General features: G+C 38.5%; 2 protein-coding genes across 2 annotated transcripts in view; one reads left to right on the top strand and one right to left on the bottom strand.

Moving 5' to 3' along the window:
* Window positions 1-50: 50 nt before the first annotated feature.
* LOC133574486 (prosaposin-like) lies at window positions 51-25,709 on the bottom strand. The gene is made up of 10 exons (XM_061926646.2): window positions 25,560-25,709; window positions 25,445-25,497; window positions 17,997-18,071; window positions 12,924-13,052; window positions 8,649-8,759; window positions 8,483-8,563; window positions 8,205-8,388; window positions 571-629; window positions 424-487; window positions 51-350 (listed from the first exon to the last, which is right to left on the bottom strand). Exons 1-9 carry the CDS (start codon window positions 25,609-25,611, stop codon window positions 431-433), a joined length of 801 nt encoding a protein of 266 aa, XP_061782630.1. The 5' UTR covers window positions 25,612-25,709; the 3' UTR covers window positions 51-350; window positions 424-430.
* Window positions 25,630-25,715, top strand: part of mpx (myeloid-specific peroxidase) — a 75,296-nt gene continuing 75,210 nt past the window's right edge. The window contains exon 1 of the mRNA XM_061926645.2: window positions 25,630-25,715. The gene's annotated coding sequence lies outside the window, so the exon portion shown is untranslated.

The raw sequence follows: 25,715 nt of genomic DNA, 5'->3' as shown, positions 1-25,715 counted from the left end.
AAAGATATTGTCATGTTTTTTTGTTTTTTTTAATTCAATACTCATCCAGATACTTCAAATCAATTTAATACATGTGGTACAGTACATTGTTATAAAATGCAGACTAGCACAAAAATCATACTGGGCGTACATGAATTTAATTGATATATTTCCTTCTATGCACACAATACCGGAACCAATGTAAGGGGCACTTAAGGGCGGGGGACACGGGACATGTTTTGGGTGTTGGACACGCGGAAGTGGAAGGAATAAGAGCGGGAATAAAAAAAGGCAGAAAAAGATGATAAAGATGATCAATGGAATATTATCTCAAGATATTTTTCAGCTGGCTCAGTCGCACGAACTCCACTCTAGGGTGGAAGGAACAAAAAAATATGTTAGATTATTCCTGTTGTTTTATTAGAAAAGCAGTGAAATGTGTACCTGTTGTTCACAGTGTGTTGGAGCTGAGGGGCTTCCAGGCAAATGTCTGACAGTAGAAGAGAGTCTGTGTGCGTAATGGAGGATGGACGAAACCATTACAAGGATGTGTCGTTACTGAAAAATGCATAAAAAACGTGGACTACTCACTCCACACTTGAGAGAGGTCGGCAGGTCTCTGCACCTGTATGTCGTCACCGTGCAGGGGTCTGAGGGCCAAAAACACGTTTTGCTTTCAAATGTGTCAACTGCGAGGTTATACTTTGTGGTTTTATGGCAACAAAATACGTTCGTGGTCCGACCTGCTTTTTAAAAAGGTAAGAAATGTATTATATTAGCAATGTGGCTAGCACTAGCTAGCCTTGCACTCTATGGGCATACTTGCCAACCCTCCCGAATTTTCCGGGAGACTCCCGAAATTCAGCGCCTCTCCCGAAAATCTCCCGATTTTCAACCGGAGCTGGAAGCCACGCCCCCTTCCAGCTCCATGCGGACCTGAGTGAGGACAGCCTTTTTTCATGACGGGAGGACAAGAACTAAATCATCCAGACTAGAGATAAATTGTATTATTATGTTTATTTTACCTAAAAATAAATATATTTATTAATTAAAAAAAACTAACTACATATTTACTATATTTTGCTAAAAACATCAAAATTAATTGTGTTTTTATTTACATTTGTTCGTGACTCCTTATTACATCCAGCCATAGAATTATACATTAAAATAAACATATTTGAAATAATTGATTTTAAATGATCATAATAATTTATTTAAAATGACCATATTTAATTATTAAAATGATTGCTTGTTTATCAACAACTTCAGCATTTTATTCATTACATTTTGAAACTCTCAGAAGCCAAGTTATGTTATATTCCTTAATATTTATTTATGCAAGTTTGAAGTATCAATTATCTAAACACAGGTTTGTTTGCATATTTTCAGGATGTAGATATATATATATATATATATATATATATATATATATATATATATATATATATATATATAAAATGTATGAAATACTTGGTTTGTTTGCATATTTTCAGGATGTATATATATATATATATATATATATATATATATATATATATAAAATGTATGAAATACTTGACTTGGTGAATTCTAGCTGTCAATATACTCCTCCCCTCTTAACCACGCCCCCGACCACGCCCCCACCCCACACCTCCCGAAATCGGCGGTCTCAAGGTTGGCAAGTATGTCAATGGGTAAAGGAGCAAAACGATAAATATCAAGTATTTTAGCCAAACATTGTATATTAATTTTTTGGCATGACACTGATAACACTTGATTGTTTTGAGAAAATGAGACTTTAAGTTAAGTGAAAGTACCACTGATAGACACACACACACACACACACACTAGGTGTGGTGAAATTACCCTCTGTATTTGACCCATCACCCTTGTTCCACCCCCTGGGAGGCGAGGGGAGCAGTGAGCAGCAGCGGTGGCCGTGCCCGGGAATCATTTTTGGTGATTTAACCCCCAATTCCAAGCCTTGATGCTGAGTGCCAAGCAGGGAGGGAATGGGTCCCATTTGTATAGTCCAGGCCTGGGCTATTATTTTGACTTGGGGGCCACAGTTAGAGAACAAAATGTGTCTGGGGGCTGGTATATCTATTTTTAGGAACACTAATACAAAACCTCACAATAATGTCTGATTGAATGCTAAAAACGTTATGACAGACCGCCTTAAAAAACGTAATGGAATTTTACTTTTTTCTATGAACGATAAAACGCTGAATATTGACAAAATATGAACGCCGCACCCCCTTTCGATCGACATATTTTACAATCAAGTGAAACGCAACAAAAATGCTACAAACAGTAAAATATGAACGCGAAGGGTACAAAATAAACCCACCTACAATCTGATATATCTGATATTTGTGAATTCCCCCTAGGGATCAATAAAGTACTTTCTATTCTCATACTTGCCAACCCTCCCGAATTTTCCGGGAGACTCCCGAAATTCAGCGCCTCTCCCGAAAACCTACCGGGACAAATATTCTCCCGAAAATCTCCCGATTTTCAGCCGGAGCTGGAGGGGGCGTGGCCTCCAGCTCCGGCGGACCTGAGTGAGGACAGCCTTTTTTCACGACGGGAGGACAACAGGTTGACAAGAACTAAATCATCCAGACTAGAGATAAATTGTATTATTATGTTTATCTTACCTAAAAATAAATATATTTATTAATTTAAAAAAAAAGAAAAACTGAATACATTTTTACTATATTTTGCTAAAAACATCAAAATTAATTGCATTTTTATTTTGTATTTTTTCTGACTCCTTATTACATGCAGGCATTAGAATTATACATTAAAATAAACATATTTGAAATAATTCATTTTAAATTATCATAATAATTCATTTAAAATGACCATATTTAATTATTAAAATAATTGCTTGTTTATCAACAACTTTAGCATTTTATTAATTACATTTTGAAGCTCTCAGAAGCCAAGTTATGTTATATTCCTTAAGATTTATGTATGCAAGTTTGAAGTATCAATTATCTAAACACAGTGTTGTTTGCATATTTTCAGGATATATATATATATATATATATATATATATATATATATATATATATATATATATATATATATATATATATATATATATATATATGAAATACTTGACTTGGTGAATTCTAGCTGTCAATATACTCCTCCCCTCTTAACCACGCCCCCAACCACACCCTGCCCCACCCCCGACCACGCCCCCACCTCCCACCTCCCGAAATCGGAGGTCTCAAGGTTGGCAAGTATGTATTCTATTCTATAAATCACTAAGCTTTAGAACTTTGTTGTGAAAATCTCCTTCTGCGTCTGTGGAAATGCTTCCCGAAATGCTCTGACGTAGATTACCATAGTAACTAATTAGATTACCATAGTAACTGGTATATCATCCATAAGCGCAGATTCCAACCATAGAAATACTTTGTATAGTTGAAGACTTACGGTCATTAGAAAACATCACTGCACATCATAATGGCAGCTACACTTTCCATCTTAAAGATCTAAAAAAAATATTAGGGAATGTCCGGCGGGCCAGATTGAAAAGCTCAACGGGCCGCATGTGGCCCCCGGGCCTTAATTTGCCCAGGTCTGGTATAGTCTTTGGTATGACCATGAATTGATTAACGTTAAACAAGTTGAAAAACTTATTGGGGTGTTACCATTTCGTGGTCAATTGTACGGAATATGTACTGTACTGTGCAATCTACTAATAAAAGTTTCAATCAATCAAAAAAAAAACTTGGCCGGGGTTTGAACTCACGACCTACCTATCTCAGGGCGGACACTTTTTCGGTGGCACTTTAACTTAACTTAAAGTCTAATTTTCACACCGTAAGTATTAAAGGCCCGACCACTTTCGCCCGCTAAGCTAATATTAGCAATGCTCATTATGGCCGTGACAACGCCGTTTTTGGGTGTTTTGACAGTGTTAACGTTTTATATTTGTAGCATAATTATGGACCTGTACAGTAAACTCACTGGGGGGGGCGAAAAACACGTTTTGCTTTAAAATGTGTCAACTGCGAGGTTATACTATGTGGTCTTATGGTAACAAAAATACATTTGTGGTCTGACCTGCTTTTAAAAAGGTAAGAAATGTATTATGTTAGCAATGTGGCTAACACTAGCTAGCCTTGCACTCTTTGTGTCTAAAGGAGCAAAACGATAAATATGAAGTACTTTAGCCAAACATTGTATATTAATTGTTTGGTATGACACTGATAACACTTTATTATTTTTAATACTTACGGTGTGAAAATGAGACTTTAAGTTAAGTTAAAGTACCACTGATTTCACCACACTAGGTGTGGTGAAATTACCCTCTGCATTTGACCCATCCCCTTGTTCTACCCCCTGGGAGGTGAGGAGAGCAGTGAGCAGCAGCGGTGGCCGCGCTCAGGAATCATTTTTGGTGATTTAACCCCCAATTCCAACCCTTGATGCCGAGTGCCAAGCAGGGATTAAAAATGAACACCAATTGAAGCATTTGAAAACTCTGCCAGACTTAAGTCCACCTTTTCGACTGATGAATATTATCACGACGACAAATAGACTACTGTTGACCGCAAGTTTGCCTACTGGAACTGTTTTACTACTCAGTGGCCTAGTGGCTAGAGTGTCTGCCCTGAGATCGGTAGGTTGTGAGTTCAAACCCCGGTGAGTCATACCAAAGACTATAAAAATGGGTCCCATTACCTCCCTGCTTGGCACTCTGCACCAAGGCTTGGAATTGGGGGTTAAATCACCAAAAATGATTCCCGGGCGTGGCCACCGCCACCACCCAGGGGATGATCAAGGGTGATGGGTCAAATGCAGAGAATAATTTCAATGCACCTAGTGCAGGGGTCGGCAACCCGCGGCTCTAGAGCCGCATGCGGCTCTTTAGCGCCGCCCTAGTGGCTCTCTGGAGCTTTTTCAAAAAATGTATGAAAAATGGAAAAAGATGAGGGGAAAAAAATCTATTTTTGTTTTAATATGGTTTCTGTAGGAGGACAAACATGACACAAACCTCCCTAATTGTTACAAAGCACACTGTTTATATTAAACATGCTTCACTGATTCGAGTATTTGGCGAGCGCCGTTTTGTCCTACTAATTTTGGCGGTCCTTGAACTCACCGTTTGTTTACATGTATAACTTTCTCCGACTTTCTAGGATGTGTTTTATGCCACTTCTTTTTCTGTCTCATTTTGTCCACCAAACTTTTAAGGTTGTGCATGAAAGGTGAGTTTTGTTGATGTTATTGACTTGTGTGGAGTGCTAATCAGACATATTTTTTCACTGCATGACTGCAAGCTAATCAATGCTAACAGGGTATTTAGGCTAACTATATGTACATATTGCATCATCATGCCTCATTTGTAGCTATATTTGAGGTCATTTAGTTTCCTTTAAGTCCTCTTAATTCCATGACACACTATCTGTATGTAATATGGCTTTTAATTTTTTGCGGCTCCAGACAGATTTGTTTTTGTATTTTTGGTCCAATATGGCTCTTTCAACATTTTGGGTTGCCGACCCCTGACCTAGTGTGTGTGTGACAATCATTGGTACTTTAACTTTAACATGTAAGTGTAAAAAAACACTAAGATATTTATGTTTTCAGTTTGTGCTTGTTCTATCTTTGAAGAAAGAAAACCATCTGAAGTTATCTTTATTTTTAAGTTATCACGCCATGATTTTACCAGTCCGGCCCACTTAGGAATAGATTTTCCTCCATGTGGCCCCTGAGCTAAAATGAGTTTGACACCCCTGACTTACAGTATAGGCATTTTCTCGGGCGCAAAAAAACACCATAAACTGTAGACTACTGCCATCTAACGTCTTGGACTTTTAATGTTATACTCGAAAAGACTCAGAAATGTCATTAAAATGCAATAAAGTGTAGTTTTAGTATGAAAAACAATTCATATTTTTTAACCATGTTACAAAAAAGATCAATTAGACTGATGCCTAATGTTGAATATAGAGAACATACAAACTTATAACCTTTATTTATTGAGTCAAAAATATTAAAGTTCGATGATTTGGTAAAATTGCAAACAGCTAAAATGATGTACAAAACAAACTATAACCTGCTACCAAAGAATGTACAACAATTCTTCTCAACTAAAGAGGAGAAATATAACCTAAGAGGAAAATCTAACTTAAGACATTTGTATGCACGTACAACACTTAGAACCTTTAGCATATCATCAGTATGTGGAATTAAATTATGGAATGGATGAAGTAAAGAAGTTAAACATTGTACTGATACGATCCAGTTTAAGAGGTTGTTCAAATTAATCGTGCTTACAAAGTACAAAGAAGAAGAATTATGAGAAATACTTTCAACCTTATTGAAAATAAGATATTCTTCATCTCAGTATGTTAATAATGACTGAATTAATTAATTACGTATTACAAAACTGTTGTATTACTTATTCACGGATATCATTTTACTATAAAGAAGTCAGTAAATGAATGTACGGTATATATTTGTAAACGCTCCGAAGTGGGAAAGGGGTAGCATTAAATAAGCTTTGCTTCTTCCTACTCCTTTTCGGATGTGATGTAAAGAGATGATATGAAACTGTGTGATGTATTATGCTGTAAGTGTGTTCATGTTCGAAATAAACTAAAAGAAAGAAAGAAAGAAAAAAAATTGTTAACATGCAAAAGTACCAAAAATTGAGTACCGGTATCGATTCCCTAGACACCGGTAATTGGTACCGTATCGGTTCAAATGTTGATGGTACCCATTTCTAAAGATAGTGGACTAAAATATATCATAGTTATCATCCAATCAGAGTCTCTGATGCAATCGTATACTGCAGGGGTGCTCATTACGTCGATCGCGAGCTACCGGTCGATCTCGGAGGGTGTGTCAGTCGATCACCAGCCAGGCATTAAAAAAATAGTCCTAAAAATGAGCGATCATAAATCTTCACTATGACGTCACTTTCGTCACTTGATTGACATTCACGGCACCCGAGGGTCTTCTGAGATGACGCTGGCTGCTGCCAGCTCATTAAAATTACCGACTGGAAGGAGAGAAACACTTTATTTCAACAGACTCTGGCGCCGTACCTATCGTCAAAACTCCAAAGACCGACTGCACAGTTGCGCTAACAAAACAAGAGTCTCAGAAAGCTGGCGTGCACAAGCTAGCAAGCTACGGAGTTTGCCGACAATGTATTTCTTGTAAAGTGTATACAAAGGAGTACGGAAGCTGGACAAATAAGATGCCAAAAACCAACCACTTTCATGTGGTATTGGACAGAAAGGAGGACTTTTTTCTCCTCCATTCGAAAATGCGGACGTTTTTAGCACCACTGTCTGATTCCAATCACTGCAAGTCATCAGAATCAGGTAATACACCAACTTATATTCTTGTCTTCATGAAAGAAAGGAATCTATAAGTGTTAAACATGCTTGTATTATCTTTAAACACCTTAACTTGTTAACAATATTAACTATATGTGTTAAACATGCTTGTATTATCTTTAAACACCTTAACTTGTTAACAATATTAACTATATGTGTTAAACATGCTTGTATTATCTTTAAACACCTTTAACTTATTAATAATATTAACTATATGTATTTAACATGCTTGTATTATCATTAAACACCTTTAATTTATTAACAATATTAACTATATGTATTAAACATTCTTGTATTATCATTAAACACCTTTAATTTATTAACAATATTAACTATGTGTTAATTATGATTGTATTATCATTAAACACCTTTAATTTATTAACAATATTAACTATATGTGTTAAACATGCTTGTATTATCATTAAACATCTTTAACTTATTAACAAAAACATATATTTCATAAATAAGTAAATATAAATTATATACGGTATATGATTGAGGTAGATCCCCACGACTTGATCAATTGAAAAGTAGCTCGCCTGCAGAAAAAGTGTGAGCACCCCTGGTATACTGTATCAGTCTTCATTGCATGTCCGTCTGTTGTGCAAAATGGGTTGTTTGTGATGTTTTGACAGCAGGATGTGGTCCTAGAGCCGTGCTTGTACTGTTGCTAACAAATTGTAGTTTGGATGTTAATTCAAAAACAAGAGGAAATAAGTGACATTTAGTGCACAGCAGGTGGTTATAAAAGCAGAAATGTGCCTCCAATTAGGAACAGAAACCTCCAACAGTCTCACTAAAATGATCTTGCGTGTTTTTTCCTTCCACATTCTACAACTAAGGTGCTACTAAGATGCGAGGGTGTGGACCCACCGATGAGGGGACCCTCCTGACTCTGGCACAGGCGCATGAGGTCGCAGATGGCCTGCGGGGTGGCGTAGCTCAGAATGGCGTCCATCACCGCCTTGCCGAACCTGCCAATGACCATCTCGCACTGACCGCGGTAAGACTTGGGGAGAATGCGACAAATGTCCTCCAGCAGTTTCAACACAGCCTCCTGTGAGGACACGAGGCGCGTGAGTTCACAGGTCGCTTTGATAGGCACGCCGTCACGACGTAAGAAAGCCGCCGCCGGTTGTTACCGCGCTTACCTCAGTCCTGTCTTTGGGCAGCAAGCTGTCCAATGTCTTGATGAAGGAGATGCAGAAGGCGCACGACGAAGTGGGCCTCGCCTAACAAAACCATCAAAATGAGACAACTGGGACGTAGAGGTGGATTTTTCTGATAGGTTATTTTCCGAGGCCTCACCCCGCTCACGTCGTCACCCGTCATGGCCGCCTGCAGGGCCTCGCTGACTGAGTAGCTGAGCACTTCCTGCTTGTCGTTGGAGCCGCACAGGCCAATGATTCTGCACATGTCCTGCGGCTTCTGCGTAAACAAATATGAGGTTCTAGTAAAGCAGAGATTCTCAAACAAAAAGTCAGTATTCAAAAATGAGGGGTATTTTATTTGAACTAAGCAAAATTATCTGCCAATAGAACAAGAAAATTTGGCTTGTCAAGACTTTCCAAAACAAGTAAAATTAAAGCTGCAAGCAGCGATGGACGGGACCGACTTTGACGGCACATAAAATCCCAACCGGAGCAGTAATTAAAACTCTTTCGTCAACTTTTAATCAGAAGGGTTCAATCTCTCTCCTGTGCTAGTTTGAAGCCGACACAACAAACGCGCTCAGAGGAGATAATGTTTGAAAAAAGGTGACCGGTTTTTACAAAACTTTTGTTTTGAAGGGGGAATTGCAAACTTCCTGTTGATTTTTGCTGGGGGTTGTCAATTTATGAAATGTAGGTCTAAGTGAGACCTACATAGAGGTTTTTGTTTCATGTCTCTACGGCATTCCTACTGGGAGTTACAGGCAGTTTTGTCTGTTTTCTTCCGAGGAGCAGTTTTGTCTGTGTTTTATTCCTAGGGGGCGCTAGAGCGCAATTTTGAGTTTTGGGGTTTGCTTTTTTATTAGATCGCAATTTTCGCCAGTCTTGATGTGTGTGGCCAGTTTGTTGAGTTTTGAAGCATGTTAAGGAGGTCAAATTATAGCTCAAAGAGGCAAAGGTGACTGTTTTTACAAAACTTTTGTTTTGAAGGGGGATTTGCAAACTTCCTGTTGATTTTTGCTGAAGAAAGTTGACGTATGAAATGTAGGTCTAAGTGAGACCTACATAGAGGTTTTTGTTTCATGTCTCTACGACATTCGTACTGGAAGTTACAGGCAGTTTTGTCTTTGTTTTCTTCCTAGGGGGCGCTAGAGCACAATTTTGAGTTTTTAAGTTTGTTTTTTTGATTAGATGGCAATTTTCGCCAGTCCTGATGTGTGTGTCAAATTTGGTGAGTTTTGAAGCATGTTAAGGGGGTCAAATTACAGCTCAAAGAGGCGGCGGAATAATAATAATTAAAGCTGCAAGCAGCGTTGGTCGGGCCCGCGTATTTGGCAGGTGCTAGTCCTAAGTGTCCCAATACTTTTGTCCAGTTTTAGTCCCAAGTGTCCCAATACTTTTGGCAAGTTGTAGTCCTAAGTGTCCCAATACTTTTGTCCAGTGTAGGTGTCCCAATACGTGTGTCCAGTGGTAGTCCTAAGTGTCCCAATACTTTTGTTCAGTTTTCGTCATAAGTGTCCCAATACTTTTGTCTACTTTTAGTCCGAATTGTCCCAATACTTTTGTTTAGTGTACCTACCTTGTCTGCATTGTGTGGGCACGCTGGTGCTTCCTGCTTTTAAGCAGCCTTCTTGAAAAAACAGCAGCATCAGCGCAGCGGCTCTTTGAAGGGTCATAAAATCAAAACCGGAGCCGGTATCAAAACTCTTTTGCTAACTTTCAATTAGAAGGGTTCAATCTCTCTCCTGTGTTAGTTTGAAGCCGAAACAACAAACGCGCTCAGATGAGATAATGTTTGAAGAAAGGTGACCGGTTTTTACAAAAATGTTGTGTTGAAGGGGGAATAGCAAACTTCCTGTAGATTTTTGCTGGGGGTTGTCAATTTATGAAATGTAGGTCTAAGTGAGACCTACGGAGAGGTTTTTCTTGCATGTCTCTCCGACCTTCCCAGTGGGAGTTACAGGCAGTTTTGTCATTTTTATCTTCCGAGGAGCAGTTTTTTCTCTGTTTTATTCAAAAATTGCTCTAGAGCGCAATTTTGAGATTTGGGGTTAGGTTTTTTTATTAGATCGCAATTTTTGCCAGTCCTGATGTGTGCGTTCAGTTTGGTGAGTTTTGAAGCGTGTTAAGGTGGTCAAATTACAGCTCAAAGAGGCAAAAGTAACTGTTTTTAGTACTTTTTTGTCTTGAAGGGGGAATTGCCAACTTCCTGTTGATTTCTGCCCGATGATATACAATTATGAAAACTAGGTCTAAGTCAGACCTACATAGAGGTTTTTGTTTCATGTCTCTCCGATCTTCCTAGTGGGAGATATAGGCAGTCTAGTTTTTTATTTTCCTAGGGGGCGCTAGAGCGCAATTTTGAGTTTTGTGGTTCGGTTTTTTTATTAAAAGACAATTTTTGCAGGTCCTGATGGGAGGGTCAAATATGGTGAGTTTTGAAGCATGTTAAGTGGGTCAAATTAGTGCTCAAAGAGGCGGCGGAATAATAAAGAATAAAACCTTACAAATTCAATAGGTCCTTATGTCCCATTGTATAAGGACTCCCAAAGGGAGTCCTTATACAATGGGCCATGCGGGCCCTAATAAAACCTTACAATTACAATAGGGTCCTCTGTCCCAAAGGGACATTGCGGTCCCTAATTAGCTAACCTCAATGAATCCAAAAATACCTTAAAATAAGTATACTATCACTAATAACAACTGTACTACTATATGAGTACGTCTTTATTATTGTTTCATTGAAAATAAAACAGCAAAGTCCATTTGGCTGTCGTCTGTTTTAATATGAGACACAATTGTGTCAAAGTCATGATTTTTTTTTTTTCATGCTTGATATAAGAAATTATTACTTTAAAAAAGTAGTTTTATACTTGTGAGTGTTGATGACACAGCTTTGCATCAGTTCATGTTCTAGTTTCAAGCATGTTTTACTCAATATAGGTCATCAAATCTCAGCAACAAGCTGTAATATCTTACTGAGATCATTTAGGACCAAAACCCTTAAAACAAGTAAAACACTCTAACATAAAATCTGCTTAGTGAGAAGAATTATCTTATCAGACAGAAAGTAAGCAAATATCACCCTTATTTGAGATATTTAATCTTACCGGGACTTAGATTTCAGTTTTTGCAGTGTGGAATGGACTTCCGCAATATCTGGTTTCAATCACCAGCAGAGTGGGTTTTAAGAATAGACTAAGAGGAGAAGTATTGCGGGAAGAGATTATTCTAGATCAGGGGTGCTCACACTTTTTCTGCAGGCGAGCTACTTTTCAATTGATCAAGTCGTGGGGATCTACCTCATTCATATATATCATTTATATTTACTTATTTATGAAATATATGTTTTTGTTAACAAGTTAAAGGTGTTTAATGATAATGCAAGCATGTTTAACACATATAGTTAATATTGTTAAAAAATTAAAGGTGTTTAAAGATAATACAAGCATGTTTAACACATATGGATTCCTTTCTTTCATGAAGACAAGAATATAAGTTGGTGTATTACCTGATTCTGATTACTTGCATTGATTGGAATCAGACAGTGGTGATGATAACGTCCGCATTTTCGAATGGAGGAGAAAAAAAGTCCTCCTTTCTGCCTAATACCACATGAAAGTGGTTGGTTTTTGGCATCTTATTTGTCCAGCTTCCGTACTCCTTTGTATACACTTTACAAGAAATACATTGTCGGCAAACTCCGTAGCTTGCTAGCTTGTGCTCGCCAGCTTTCTGAGACTCTTATTTTGTTAGCGCAACTGTGCAACTGTGCAGTCGGTCTTTGGAGTTTTGACGACAGGTACGGCGCCAGAGTCTGTTGAAATAAAGTGTTTCTCGCCTTCCAGTCGGTAATTTTAATGAGCTGGCAGCAGCCAGCGTCATCTCAGAAGACCCTCGGGTGCCGTGAATGTCAATCAAGTGACGAAAGTGACGTCATAGTGAAGATTTATGATCGCTCATTTTTAGGACTATTTTTTTAATGCCTGGCTGGTGATCGACTGACACACCCTCCGAGATCGACCGGTAGCTCGCGATCGACGTAATGAGCACCCCTGTTCTAGATTGTACCTAATGTCATGACTGGTTTTATTGATTATTGACTATTGTATTGATTATGGGACAAGCAGTAGAAAATGGATGGATGGTACTTTTTCGTCACTTATTGTTTGTCTTTCACTTTATGACACCTTTTTCTAACACTACAAAAAAATACAAATATGTACTTTTATGCCTAAGGGTTAGTGTTTTTCATACCAACTATTATTCTCTGACTTATTTCACTCGATCAAACCTTTTTAAACGTTCCACACAACAAAATAAAAGTGTGTAATATAATTCCCGCTAATATGGTATCTGAATAATACCGGTATCGGCCAACACTCGAGGCTCCAATTTCGGTATCGTAAAAAAGTTGTACGGGGACACTCTTACAACTTACCGCTACAGCGGTGATGAAGCTGATGGCTATCGGCAGGATTTTGTCCACCTCCTGCTTGCAGAGTTCAATCATGCTGGCTTTCCCAGGCAGGTGGTTACATAGGTTGCCAAGGCCCTCCGTGATCTTTCTCTGCAAAAAAAACAGCTGAGTTAGTGTTATTATTCAATAAAAAATCAGTACAAAACTAGAAAAGCACTCAGAGTGCACATCCGCCAGGCCTTACAAAAGTAAATAACATTTGAAAAAATCTAATTGCTTGTTCCTTATCCCATATCTGAATTTTCCTGAAATTTAAATCAAAAGTCCGCCTTTAATTTTTTAGCAGTGTTGCTATTTAACCAACAATAATTCAAGGGGCTGTTTGCAACTTGCTCAAAAAAAACAAAAAATATACATAACAAGAACACCACTAGCTTATGTTACCTGTGACGTTTTAGCAGAACATCTATATATATTTTTAAAGCATCTTTATTTTTCACAATAACTAATTATATTAAATAAAAATTGCTCTTCAGTCTGATGAATTTGTCTGGCGTTAAAGCCATACTTGCCAACCCTCCCGAATTTCCCGAAAGACTCCCGAAATTCAGCGCCTCTCCCGAAAACCTCCCGGGACAAATTTTCTCCCGAAAATCTCCCGAAATTCAGGCGGAGCTGGAAGCCACGCCCCCTCCAGCTCCATGCGGACCTGAGTGACGTCAGGTGCGCAACACCACGTAAATCGTTGGCCAACCAAAAAGTAACCCCAGTACGCTATAGCCAACATTCACCAGGAGATGGCAACAGACAAACATAGATCACTATTACATTCCTCCCCTTTTAGAAATCTATAGAAGTTACTCAAAATAAATAAACAACCCACCAAAAAATGCAGCAGCTCAATTAAAAAACTGTACTTAAGCCACATTCTTTTCTTTTTTTTTTAGTACTGAACTCTTAACCCTCATTTGTAAACAATAACATGCTTATTATACAAACAGTATTTGTACACTTTTAACACAGATTTTTATACTGTCTTCAGAGATTCAGTTTTTTTGGTGGTACTCGAAACCTTTCTGGGTACCTGCGAAAGGGTGTTCAGCATGGTTGGAAAAATAGTGACAGAGAATAGAACAAGGATGGACAATTCAACCCTTAACTCAACAATGAGTAGATGAGTGTTATGTGTGTGTATATGTGTAAATAAATGAACACTGAAATTCAAGTATTTCTTTTATTTATATATATATATGAAATACTTGACTTGGTGAATTCTAGCTGTAAATACACTCCTCTCCTCTTAGCCCCGCCCCCACCCCACCCACGCCCCCAAACCCCACCCCCCACCTCCCGAAATCGGAGGTCTCAAGGTTGGCAAGTATGGTTAAAGCTGTTTACCGTCCCAAGTTTAAGTCCACACGTACAGGCAAAGTTGTCGAAGACAGGAAATTAACAATTGGCAGGCATTTTGTTAGAATATACATTCAATGATAGCTAACATTAGTAGCTAAACTTTGTGAAATCGCTATCATTAGCCAACAACACAAAAAGCTAATGCAGGTTTTCGTCAATACGTACCAATAGTGTCAAGAGGGCGGGATAGAATGCTTAAAAGGCTAGCACCCTCTAGGCATACACGTAAAAGGTTGCTAACAGACCCAATATTGGTAAGATAAATTAAATTGCCATTTCTGTGCATGTTTGTTTCGTTAGTCTGTTGCTTCCAATTAGGCTGCAAGAGAGTTCACTCTTTGCAGGATGAAATACATGGAGTGAACTCTCTTGTCACTCTCTTTATCCCCGTGGGTGGAGGCGAGGCAGGGCTGCTAGCATACACACAATGATCTGGATCACCCCCCCAAAAAATGTAATCATGAAAGTTTTGTTGCTAACTAACTAATAGACAAACCCTGGCAACTACTGTATATAATGTAAAGTAATAACATGAGACTAGTCCTCTGCTACTCCGCTGTTCCGCTCCAGTCCTGTAGGTGGCAGTAATGCACGTTTCAACGTTGCTGTCAACCTTAAAATGTCGAAATCTGACAGAGCCCGTTCATTTTTCTCTCGTCTTGCTAACTTTCTTTGATCTAGACCGACATTTATCGGGTTTGTCCTTCCCACTACAAAGTGTTGTGGAAATTGTGTTTTTTTTCTTGCATAACTGGCGAAGTAACTTTCTTGTTACACAGACAAAAATCTGTGCACACGCAGGCCGGACTATTAAAATAATGGCATTAAAACTAAAAAATAAAGACAACTTCGGATTGTTTTCTTTGTCTTACTTTGGCCAAAAATAGAACAAACACATTCTGAAAATATTACAATAAAAATATAGAAAAAATACCGGCAGCGGTAAAGTTTAGATCCTTGAAGGAAAGAAGAAAGTGAATGAATGTTTATAACTGAATACATTTACATATGCATAAAATATTTTTTTTTTTTTTGTATAATTTTTTAAAATGAATTAACGTTTATGACAACCTTTTTCCAAAACACAATATAGAATGTGAGATATAACTGCATAATGCATACATTTATCATTTGTTTTCAAAACGCTGACAAAAAAGTGGCACCCCAAAAATGTACCGTGGGACCTCATTTTTATGACTTGATGGGGTCTCTAGGACCCCATTTTGAAAATTCCTAGCGCCAACAGTGGTGGAGTATCGGTGCGTGTAAAACAGCAGCAGGCGGCTGTGGCCTGCGGGCCGGTTTTAATACTAATATACTATACTATAGCAGTGACGTGCGGTGAGGTTGATGGCTGGTGAGGCACTGACTTCATCACAGTCAGATTTACAAACATATGAACCCTAAAGAGTATCTTATTCACCATTTGATTGGCAGCAGTTAACGGGTTATGTTTAAAAGCTCATACCAGCATTCTTCCCTGCTTGGCACTCAGCATCAAGGGTTGGAATTGGGGGTTAAATCACCAAAAATTATTCCCGGGCGCGGCACCGCTGCTGCCCACTGCTCCCCTCACCTCCCAGGGGGTGATCAAGGGGATGGGTCAAATGCAGAGGACACATTTCATTACACCTAGTGTGTGTGTGACAATCATTGGTACTTTAACTTAACTTTAACTTTACACATACAAACTGTAGCACACAAAAAAGCACATTTAATAATAAAAAAAAAACGTTATTATGGTCTTACCTTTACTTATTGTGTCCTTGGGCAAGACACTTCACCCCTTGCTCCTGATGGCTGCTGGTTAGCGCCTTGCATGGCAGCTCCCGCCATCAGTGTGTGAATGTGTGTGTGAATGGGTAAATGTGGAAATAGTGTCAAAGCGCTTTGAGTACCTTGAAGGTAGAAAAGCGCTATACAAGTATAAACCATTTATCATTTATTTATAACTAAAGCCCTCACTTAAACTTTCCACGTGCAAGATTGAATCTATTTAAAAAAGTGTAACCGAGGGTTTATAAATGTCGCCTATACTGTATGAAACTACAAAATAACAAACACGGAGGCTCCAGTTTACACGAGGACCACTTTATTTACCTTCTTTCAAAAACTTCCGCTCCACTCCAACGTGTCGTCACTTCCGGTCTTAGCGCCTTCAAAATAAGAGCTCAAGGCATATACTGTATAACAGCGCATAACAGGAACTTAACACCACAAAGAGGAAAGCCCATAAAAATAGGTTACAAAAGTTATTTAATAAGAAGCCAAAAAGTGCAAAAACAATAATGTTCGTGTTGGAGGAGTTGTGAATTAAGTACACCTGCAGTCTGCAGGTGTACCTAATGTTGTGGCCCTACAGTCATTCACAACTCCTCCAACACGAACATGATTGTTTTTGCACTTTTTGGCTTCTTATGAAATAACTTTTTTAAATAGATTCAATCTTGCACGTGGAAAGTTTAAGTGTGGGCTTTAGTTGATATAACACTCCCGTCAGGGGTTGCCGTGCATTCTACAGCGGGGGTGCAGGAGGCGAGCCTCAGCCAGTGCGTCTTTTGCAGCCCTTTTATGATCGCTCAGCACAAGAAATACTTTACACACATACAGTTGTTGACAAAATACACTGTACATTATATACCTCAGCTAACTAAACTGTGGAAATGTATAATATAGTTCATATAGCAATACAGTCTCACTGCACAGCAGGCCAGCAGTTAGCCGAGTCATTGCGCAATCCATGTTGCGGCACTGAGTGACGTGCCTCGACTGGCTGCTGATCACCGCACCGTCTCTTCTCAGTATTTGAACGGCAAATGTGAAAATTCAGCGATTTTAAATAAAAAATAATGTTAAATGGAAAATAACTTTATAGTATAATCACTGGATACATATAACAATTTAATTAAAAAAAATTTTTTTTACATTTTTTCTTTCCATGATGGAAGGTGAGGCCCCGCCTCACCTGCCTCTAGTGACTGCACGTCACTGTACTATAGTATACTATACTAATACTAAATATCATCCCGGGGGCCATAGATAATTCATTCGCGGGCCAGATTTTATAATATTTATTAACATTTTATAAATAATCAAAGCAACAGAATTGAAATCGAAGCCTTTTTCTTATCAAATAATTGATTTTGTCGATTAATTGTTGCAGTCCTAATGCAAATCAGAGGGGAAAAAAATCGTAACAAAAGTGTGAGGCAGGTCTCTCTTTGGGTGGCGACAAGGTAGGCGCAGCAGTTTAAAAAAAATGAAGAAAACCTACAAAGCTCGTCAAAGGTAAAATACATCCATTTTTAGTTCCCACACAGGGAAAGTAAACAAAGTCTTAGTAAATTTCTGCCGGAAACGACATTTGACTGTCAGTGTGAGTATTTGGGTTTCCTGTTGTTAGTCATTAAGAGCAGACTTTTACTCAGCAGAAGTCTGCTCTAACTAATCTGTGTGCAGGCCTGAATGAAGCTGTTTAACTCCCCACTATTCACATCCCGCTGATAAAAACCTGGCATACCATTCCAGGAATTTGCAGTGGAATTCTCCTTTTCTTTTGTATCGATACGAAAGGCAACTGTAGATAGTGTTGTGTGTTGTACGTACATGTGTGTGTACCGTGGAGGGTATCAGCAGTGTGTCGATAACGGTCAGGAAGGAATGTGTTTGCCGCTAACCCACCTGGAGGTCTGCGTTGGATAGCAGGTCAACAAGGAGGTTCACTATTTGGGTGCAGTCGTCACACGGGCTGCCAGCCTGTGGACGCAAAGTCAAGGTGGAAATCATTTTTACGTACACAAGTATCCAGACACAATCTGTGATCAATTCATTCATCAGGAGTTAGACACCACTTTGTTTTCTACCCTAAATCCTGAATTTTCATCATAGTCTTTGGGACAATTGTATGCTTTCAACTTTGTGGGAGGAGTTTGGGGAAAGTTTTCTGTTCCACGGTCCATAAACACACACCCCAGCGACCCCTGGCATCATACTGTCAATACAATATTCCCAAGGTCACCCTCAACAATCATGCAGAACAGAGGTGTCAAAGTTGTTTTCACTGAGGGCCACATGGCAGTTATGTTTGGCCCCAGAGGGCCGCTTCTAACAGTGAATACTATTATTACACAATTTTTTAATGCATTTTATTAGTAGATTTTTTCTATACTGAAATGTTAAAAAAATATGGTAAATTTCAATCATTTCACCTCAAAAGCTCAGCTTTAAGGGTTGGAATTGGGGGTTAAATCACCAAAAATGATTCCCGGGCGCGGCCACCGCTGCTGCTCACTGCTCCCCTCACCTCCCAGGGGGTGGTCAAGGGTGATGGGTCAAATGCAGAGAATAATTTCGCCACACCTCGTGTTTGTGTGACAATCATTGGTACTTTAACTTAAAATGTAGTGAAGTGAATTATATTTATATAGCGCTTTTGTCTAGTGACTTAAAGCACTTTACATAGTGAAACCCAATATCTAAGTTACATTTAAACCAGTGTGGGTGGCACTGGGAGCAGGTGGGTAAAGTGTCTTGCCCAAGGACACAACGGCAGTGACTAGGATGGCGGAAGCGGGAATCGAACCTGGAACCCTCAAGTTGCTGGCACGGCCACTCTACCAACCGAGCTATGCCGCCGTAGTGTATATATTACTGTAAATGAAAAAACAATACTGCTATTTTTATGGTTAAAAAATTAAAATAGCAGCTAAGTTGCCAGAATTGTACAGTAAAATTTACATTCGTTTTTTTAATGTAAATAAAAAACACAGCAATTTTACAGTCAAATTTTGGCACTTGGGCTGCCAGTTTTTTATTTTACTTTTTTTTTTTTTACCACAAATCAACAACTAAATTTTTCGATGTATTACTGTAAATGCCAAAACAGCACCACAGTTTATCACAGTAAAAGTAGTTTAGTTTTTTTAATTTAGAGAAAAATGCTGTAAAAAACACAGTAAATTTAATAATTTTACTATGTAATCCATCGCTACTTTTACATTGCATAATTTTATGGATAACTAGTATTTACAGTATATCTATTTAAAAATAGTTTGAATGTTTGATAATATATTTTTGCATAGTTACACAACATTTAAGTTAACATCATTTGCGATTACATGGAGTACATATATTTTTTCTCTCTCCCAGAATAGAAAGAAAGAATACATTTAGTAAGAAAAGTTACAGTACTTTATTGATACATATTTCCAGGCTTTCAAGGGCCAAATGAAAGGACGTGGCGGACCACATCTGGCTCCCGGGCCTTGAGTTTGACACCTGTGATGTAGAAAGTCTTCCTAAAAGGGTGAGAGCTGTTAAATGAGGTGAAACTACCGTCGCCCCTCGCTACATAAAGTTTCTAATATTTTTTTTGTTGTATGTTTTGTTATTTTTGTTATTAGCATGCAAGCTTTTTTGCCAATTTTGTAGGTATACACCCCAGTGTCATATATTTTGGTATTTCACTAATGGCAACTGTAACATGATATTGTGTGCATGTTAGCACATTACTATTAACATGCTAGCTTTTTTAGTTCATTTTGCTCATATTTTTGTTACTTGACGCTACCTGGCCAGTGTGCTAACTGTTAGCATTTCAGTTTGGCTTTAAAGGGGAACATTATCACAATTTCAGAAGGGTTAAAACCATTAAAAATCTATTTTTTTCAAAATTTTACCCATCACGCAATATCCCTAAAAAAAAGCTTCAAAGTGCCTGATTTTAACCATCGTTATAAACACCCGTCCATTTTCCTGTGACGTCACACAGTGATGCCAATACAAACAAACATGGCGCATAGAACAGCAAGGTATAGCGACATTAGCTCGGATTCAGACTCGGATTTCAGCGGCATAAGCGATTCAACAGATTACGCATGTATTGAAACGGATGGTTGTAGTGTGGAGGCAGGTAGCGAAAACGAAATTGAAGAAGAAACTGAAGCTATTGAGCCATATCGGTTTGAACCGTATGCAAGCGAAACCGACGAAAACGACACGACAGCCAGCGACACGGGAGAAAGCGAGGACGAATTCGCCGATCGCCTTCTAACCAACGATTGGTATGTGTTTGTTTGGCATTAAAGGAAACTAACAACTATGAACTAGGTTTACAGCATATGAAATACATTTGGCAACAACATGCACTTTGAGAGTGCAGACAGCCCAGTTTTCATCAATTAATATATTCTGTAGACATACCCTCATCCGCTCTCTTTTCCTGAAAGCTGATCTGTCCAGTCCAGTTGGAAATGCATCTGCTTTGAGTGTCGCAGGATATCCACACATTCTTGCCATCTCTGTCGTAGCATAGCTTTCGTCGGTAAAGTGTGCGGAACAAACGGCCAATTTCTTGCCACTTTCGCATCTTTGGGCCACTGGTGCAACTTGAATCCGTCCCTGTTCGTGTTGTTACACCCTCCGACAACACACCGACGAGGCATGATGTCTCCAAGGTACGGAAAACAGTCGAAAAAACGGAAAATAACAGAGCTGATTTGACTCGGTGTTTGAGAAAATGGCGGATTGCTTCCCGATGTGACGTCACAACGTGACGTCATCGCTCCAAGAGCGAATATTAGAAAGGCGTTTAATTCGCCAAAATTCACCCATTTAGAGTTCGGAAATGGGTTAAAAAAATATATGGTCTTTTTTCTGCAACATCAAGGTATATATTGACGCTTACATAGGTCTGGTGATAATGTTCCCCTTTAAAATTCACAAAACATTTCTACTAAAATTGCATTTTCTAGTTCTTTGGGGGGGGAAAAGCTATACATTGTACTGGTTTTGAAGGGGAAAACTACCAAAATGGCCCCTGCATCATTACACTAAAACATATCTATAAGACAGTGGTGTGCCGTTAGGGCCAGCAAGGCCTTCTCCTCTGGCCTAACATAAATCACGATCATAGATTAATAACATTTTAATCTACTTTCCATAAAGTATTCATCATATTCTCTTCATGTCTTATTAGGCTCCAGTGTTGCTTTTTTTTACAATAGAGCTTTTATCCAATCAGAATTCAGCTGGTTTGTTGCCAGCGCTGTGTCAATTCTGCCGGATAGACAGTTGATAGTTGTGATAGTCAGATCACGAGTTGTTGACAGTAGCCCATCTAGGTAGCCTTACGCCAAAGGTGACTCTGATTGGATTTTCAATTGTCACTCCCAAGTGAGAATCCAATCACAAGTTGTAATTTGCGAAAAGCAGGAAGGGGCACCGGAGCCATACCCGGCCAACAGAGAAATCATCGGTTCTCACTTTTTTAACTCACAAAGAAAAAGTTCAAATATTTCATTTATTTATTTTTCCACATTTAATATATTCTTTACAATTATTTTAATTTTGACAGTACCACGTAAGGTATGTTTTAAATGCTGATGCGGGTTCATTGATTTTTAAATGTGCCGAAACATTGCCTGTTTTGTACACTGTTTTGGTGATTCATTGCCCAGTAGTGCACTAGTGTGTTTCTCTATAACAGGGGTGCTCACACTTTTTCTGCAGGCGAGCTACTTTTCAATTGATCAAGTCGTGGGGATCTACCTCATTCATATATATAATTTATATTTACTTATTTATGAAATATATGTTTTTGTTAACAAGTTAAAGGTGTTTAATGATAATGCAAGCATGTTTAACACATATAGTTAATATTGTTAATACATTAAAGGTGTTTAATGATAATACAAGTATGTTTAATACATATAGTTAATATTGTTAACAAGTTAAAGGTGTTTAAAGATAATGCAAGCATGTTTAACACATATAGTTAATATTGTTAACAACTTAAAGGTGGTTAAAGATAAAACAAGCATGTTTAACACAAATAGTTAATATTGTTAACAACTTAAAGGTGGTTAAAGATAATGCAAGCATGTTTAACACATATAGTTAATATTGTTAACAAGTTAAAGGTGGTTAAAGATAATACAAGCATGTTTAACACATATAGATTCCTTTCTTTCATGAAGACAAGAATATAAGTTGGTGTATTACCTGATTCTGATGACTTGCATTGATAGGAATCAGACAGTGGTGATGATAACGTCCGCATTTTCGAATGGAGGAGAAAAAAAGTCCTCCTTTCTGTCCAATACCACATGAAAGTGGTTGGTTTTTGGCATCTTATTTGTCCAGCTTCCGTACTCCTTTGTATACACTTTACAAGAAATACATTGTCGGCAAACTCCGTAGCTTGCTAGCTTGTGCACGCCAGCTTTCTGAGACTCTTATTTTGGTAGCGCAGGCAGGATGAAGCAGAGCTTTTATTGTGCAACTGAGCAGTCGGTCTTTGGAGTTTTGACGACAGATACGGCGCCAGAGTCTGTTGAAATAAAGTGTTTCTCGCCTTCCAGTCGGTAATTTTAATGAGCTGGCAGCAGCCAGCGTCATCTCAGAAGACCCTCGGGTGCCGTTAATGTCAATCAAGTGACGAAAGTGACGTCATAGTGAAGATTTATGATCGCTCATTTTTAGGACTATTTTTTAATGCCTGGCTAGTGATCGACTGACACACCCTCCACGATCGACCGGTAGCTCGCGATCGACGTAATGAGCACCCCTGCTCTATAACATTTCTCCAGCCTTGGTCATGTGGTGACATACATTATGGTATTTTGAGGGGTATTTATTAAAGTCGGAATAAGTAGGACATCACTGAAGGCCTAGGTGGGAAACGCACAGCCCGCCACTGCTATAAGATATTTACCCTAAATTAAGCATTTTCAAGCGTAGATGTGGCTAAATGAAGTAAAACTATACATACTACAATAGTGTTGGCCACTAGAAGAGACTAAACCAGTTAGAGCGTAAAGGTGACTAACGGCTGTCATTTCATGTCTAGGTGTCACGTGGGGGTCGCATCTTTACGCGGGGTCGTTCTCCCGGGATGCAGACGGACAACTCCGGACAAAGCGTGAAGGTAGGATATGATTTAATCTTTGTAAATCATAACACATACAAAAAACAGGAAGCATACCAAGGGCTGCGTGCCGATCGCACGGGAAGTTAAGGTAACCACTCAGCACAGGAATCATAAACTCGGAACCAAGAATACCAACGTAACTGTTGCAAATAGCAAACAACGCGTGGCGAGAAAGGTGAATAAATAGCTCTCTGATTAGTGCTCGACAGCAGGTGAGCGTGCCGACCACTAACCAGAGGCAGGTGAACCCAATTAGTACCCATGGTAACAAAATCAAACCCAGAGGTGCACAAAACCGGAACTAAGGGAGTCCAAAACTAACAGAACGTGACTAAACAAAACATGGTCCGGGCTACGGATCATGACATCTAGAGGGCTCTACAAATTTGTGGTAAACATGTTTTTTTATGCTCTAGATATAAACATATTAAATGTATAATGAATGATTTCTACTTTGCTGGAATTAATTTATTGCAGTCATGGCCGGAAACCAATTAATAGCGATAAACGACTGTATATTTTTTCTGTTATTGCCACTACAGTGCAGTTATAACATGGCCAAATACTTTTTCCAATATAGTGCATGCATGTCATTAAAAACCAACAATTCAACAATGCAAAATGGTGCCATTGCCTAATTATGCCAATAGTACACAAATACAATATCATACCTGCCAACTACTCCGGTTTTCCCGTAATTAGTACGGTTTTCATCAACCTATTCCGGGTTACGGTTGCAGTGATAAAAAATACGGTTTTTCATTAATTAAATTTTTTTTTTTTTTTTTAAGTTTTATTCACGAAATCGCGTAACAACAATGACAATCGACATTGCTTCCCGTAACTTCCTATCGAGCCATTCCGAATGCCATACGCGAGGCTATTTATAGCACCGCTGCCAAGCACGAGGCACCTGTTGCCCATTGTTTCCAAACGAGCGAACGATCATGGAATCAGCCGGAGAAAAATCGCAAACGAGTCTTAAACCGAAAAGAAAACTGCAGTCATTCCGTGAAGAATATTCAAAAGCCTATCCGGGAATAATTATCCGTTCCAAAAAGGGTGAAAACTACGCGAATTGCACCTTGTGCAGACAAGATTTTTCGATCGGACACGGAGGAATTAGCGATGTAAAAGACCACGTTGGGACAAAAAAACACAAGTCTAATGCCGTTGCTAAATTTGGATTTTAGCCACAAAAAGGTAATGACACCAATGTTATCTATTGGAATTGTTTAGTACTGTTATACTGTTAAAAGTGTTTATACTATTTATGCTTTCAAGTCCAAGTTGAAGAAATCTTGTTAAATGTTGACAGCATAACTACCAAAATACAGAAGTATGTCCTTAATATTTTTGCAGTGCTATTTCTGTTGAAAAGTTAAAATGATTACATTAGAGATGTGATGTGCCACTTTTCAAGTGTCTGATGGCTTAAATTAATTTTCATTAATTTTTCATATTTTGAATTCTTTTGAAAGGCTTACAAAAAAAATACATTTGAATTGTAATTCCATGCTATTGACAGGACTATTAATTTTAATGAAGTTAGCTTACCATGTTTACAGTACGATAATTGTGATAGAAATGTGAATTTTAGGCACAGAATATTTTTTACAATTGAACAAGGCAGTAGATTATACAAGCTTGGACAGAAAGTTAATAATGACACCAATTTTTTTTTAAATGGAATTGTTTAGTACTGTTTTACCATTTGTTTACTGTAAAAAGTGTTTATACTTTGAATTAACAAATTGAAGTCTTGTGAAAGGTTGACAGGAGAACTGGCATTAACTGTCAAAATAATTTCAAACTATTGAAGTTAGCTTACAGAATAAACATGTCAATCAACCCATATGATTTTTGCTGTAATATTTTTGTTTTGAAAAGTCACTGTGACTGATAGAAAAGTGATGGTTTTAGCAACATTTTAACCTGTCTGAATGCAATCAATCATTTTGCGTCGGGGGGCGAACCTGAACCCCCCACCAGGACTTTGTCCTGGACCTACCGGGGCCTGCGGCCCCTGGACCCTGGCTACTAGGTTTTTCTGATTTCAAAAGTTGGCAGGTATGAATATGTCTTAGTATAAGCTTTACACACAAAAATGTTGATCAATTTAACTTAAAAATGAAAGGGTGTTGTCTTTATACCATATTAAACTATTTCAACTGATAATAGGGAAGACAACATCACTTACCACCATCACTGTGTCTTGTGTGTCTTGAAAGCCATCAGCATTAAAGGTCAGAGCTGCAAAGAAAATGTGTATTCAGCCTAATTGCATCATTACATGATTATATCTTGTGTCTTACCGCAGCCTTGGAGACCAGCAAAGAGAAACAATGCAAAGGTGATGGAGGTCATCGTCTCGTCTCGAATCGACAGCTTCTGAAATGGAATCTGCGCCAGGCGTCACAAAATGCAGCTTTTATGTCACCCCGCAAGTGCCTTTCCCACCAGGTTTTAAG

This window comes from Nerophis lumbriciformis, linkage group LG32 (genome assembly GCF_033978685.3).
Source record: "Nerophis lumbriciformis linkage group LG32, RoL_Nlum_v2.1, whole genome shotgun sequence".
NCBI classification, from domain to species: domain Eukaryota; kingdom Metazoa; phylum Chordata; class Actinopteri; order Syngnathiformes; family Syngnathidae; genus Nerophis; species Nerophis lumbriciformis.
The sequence above is the reverse complement of the archived record's forward strand: the minus strand, read 5'-3'. Positions and strand labels throughout refer to the sequence as shown.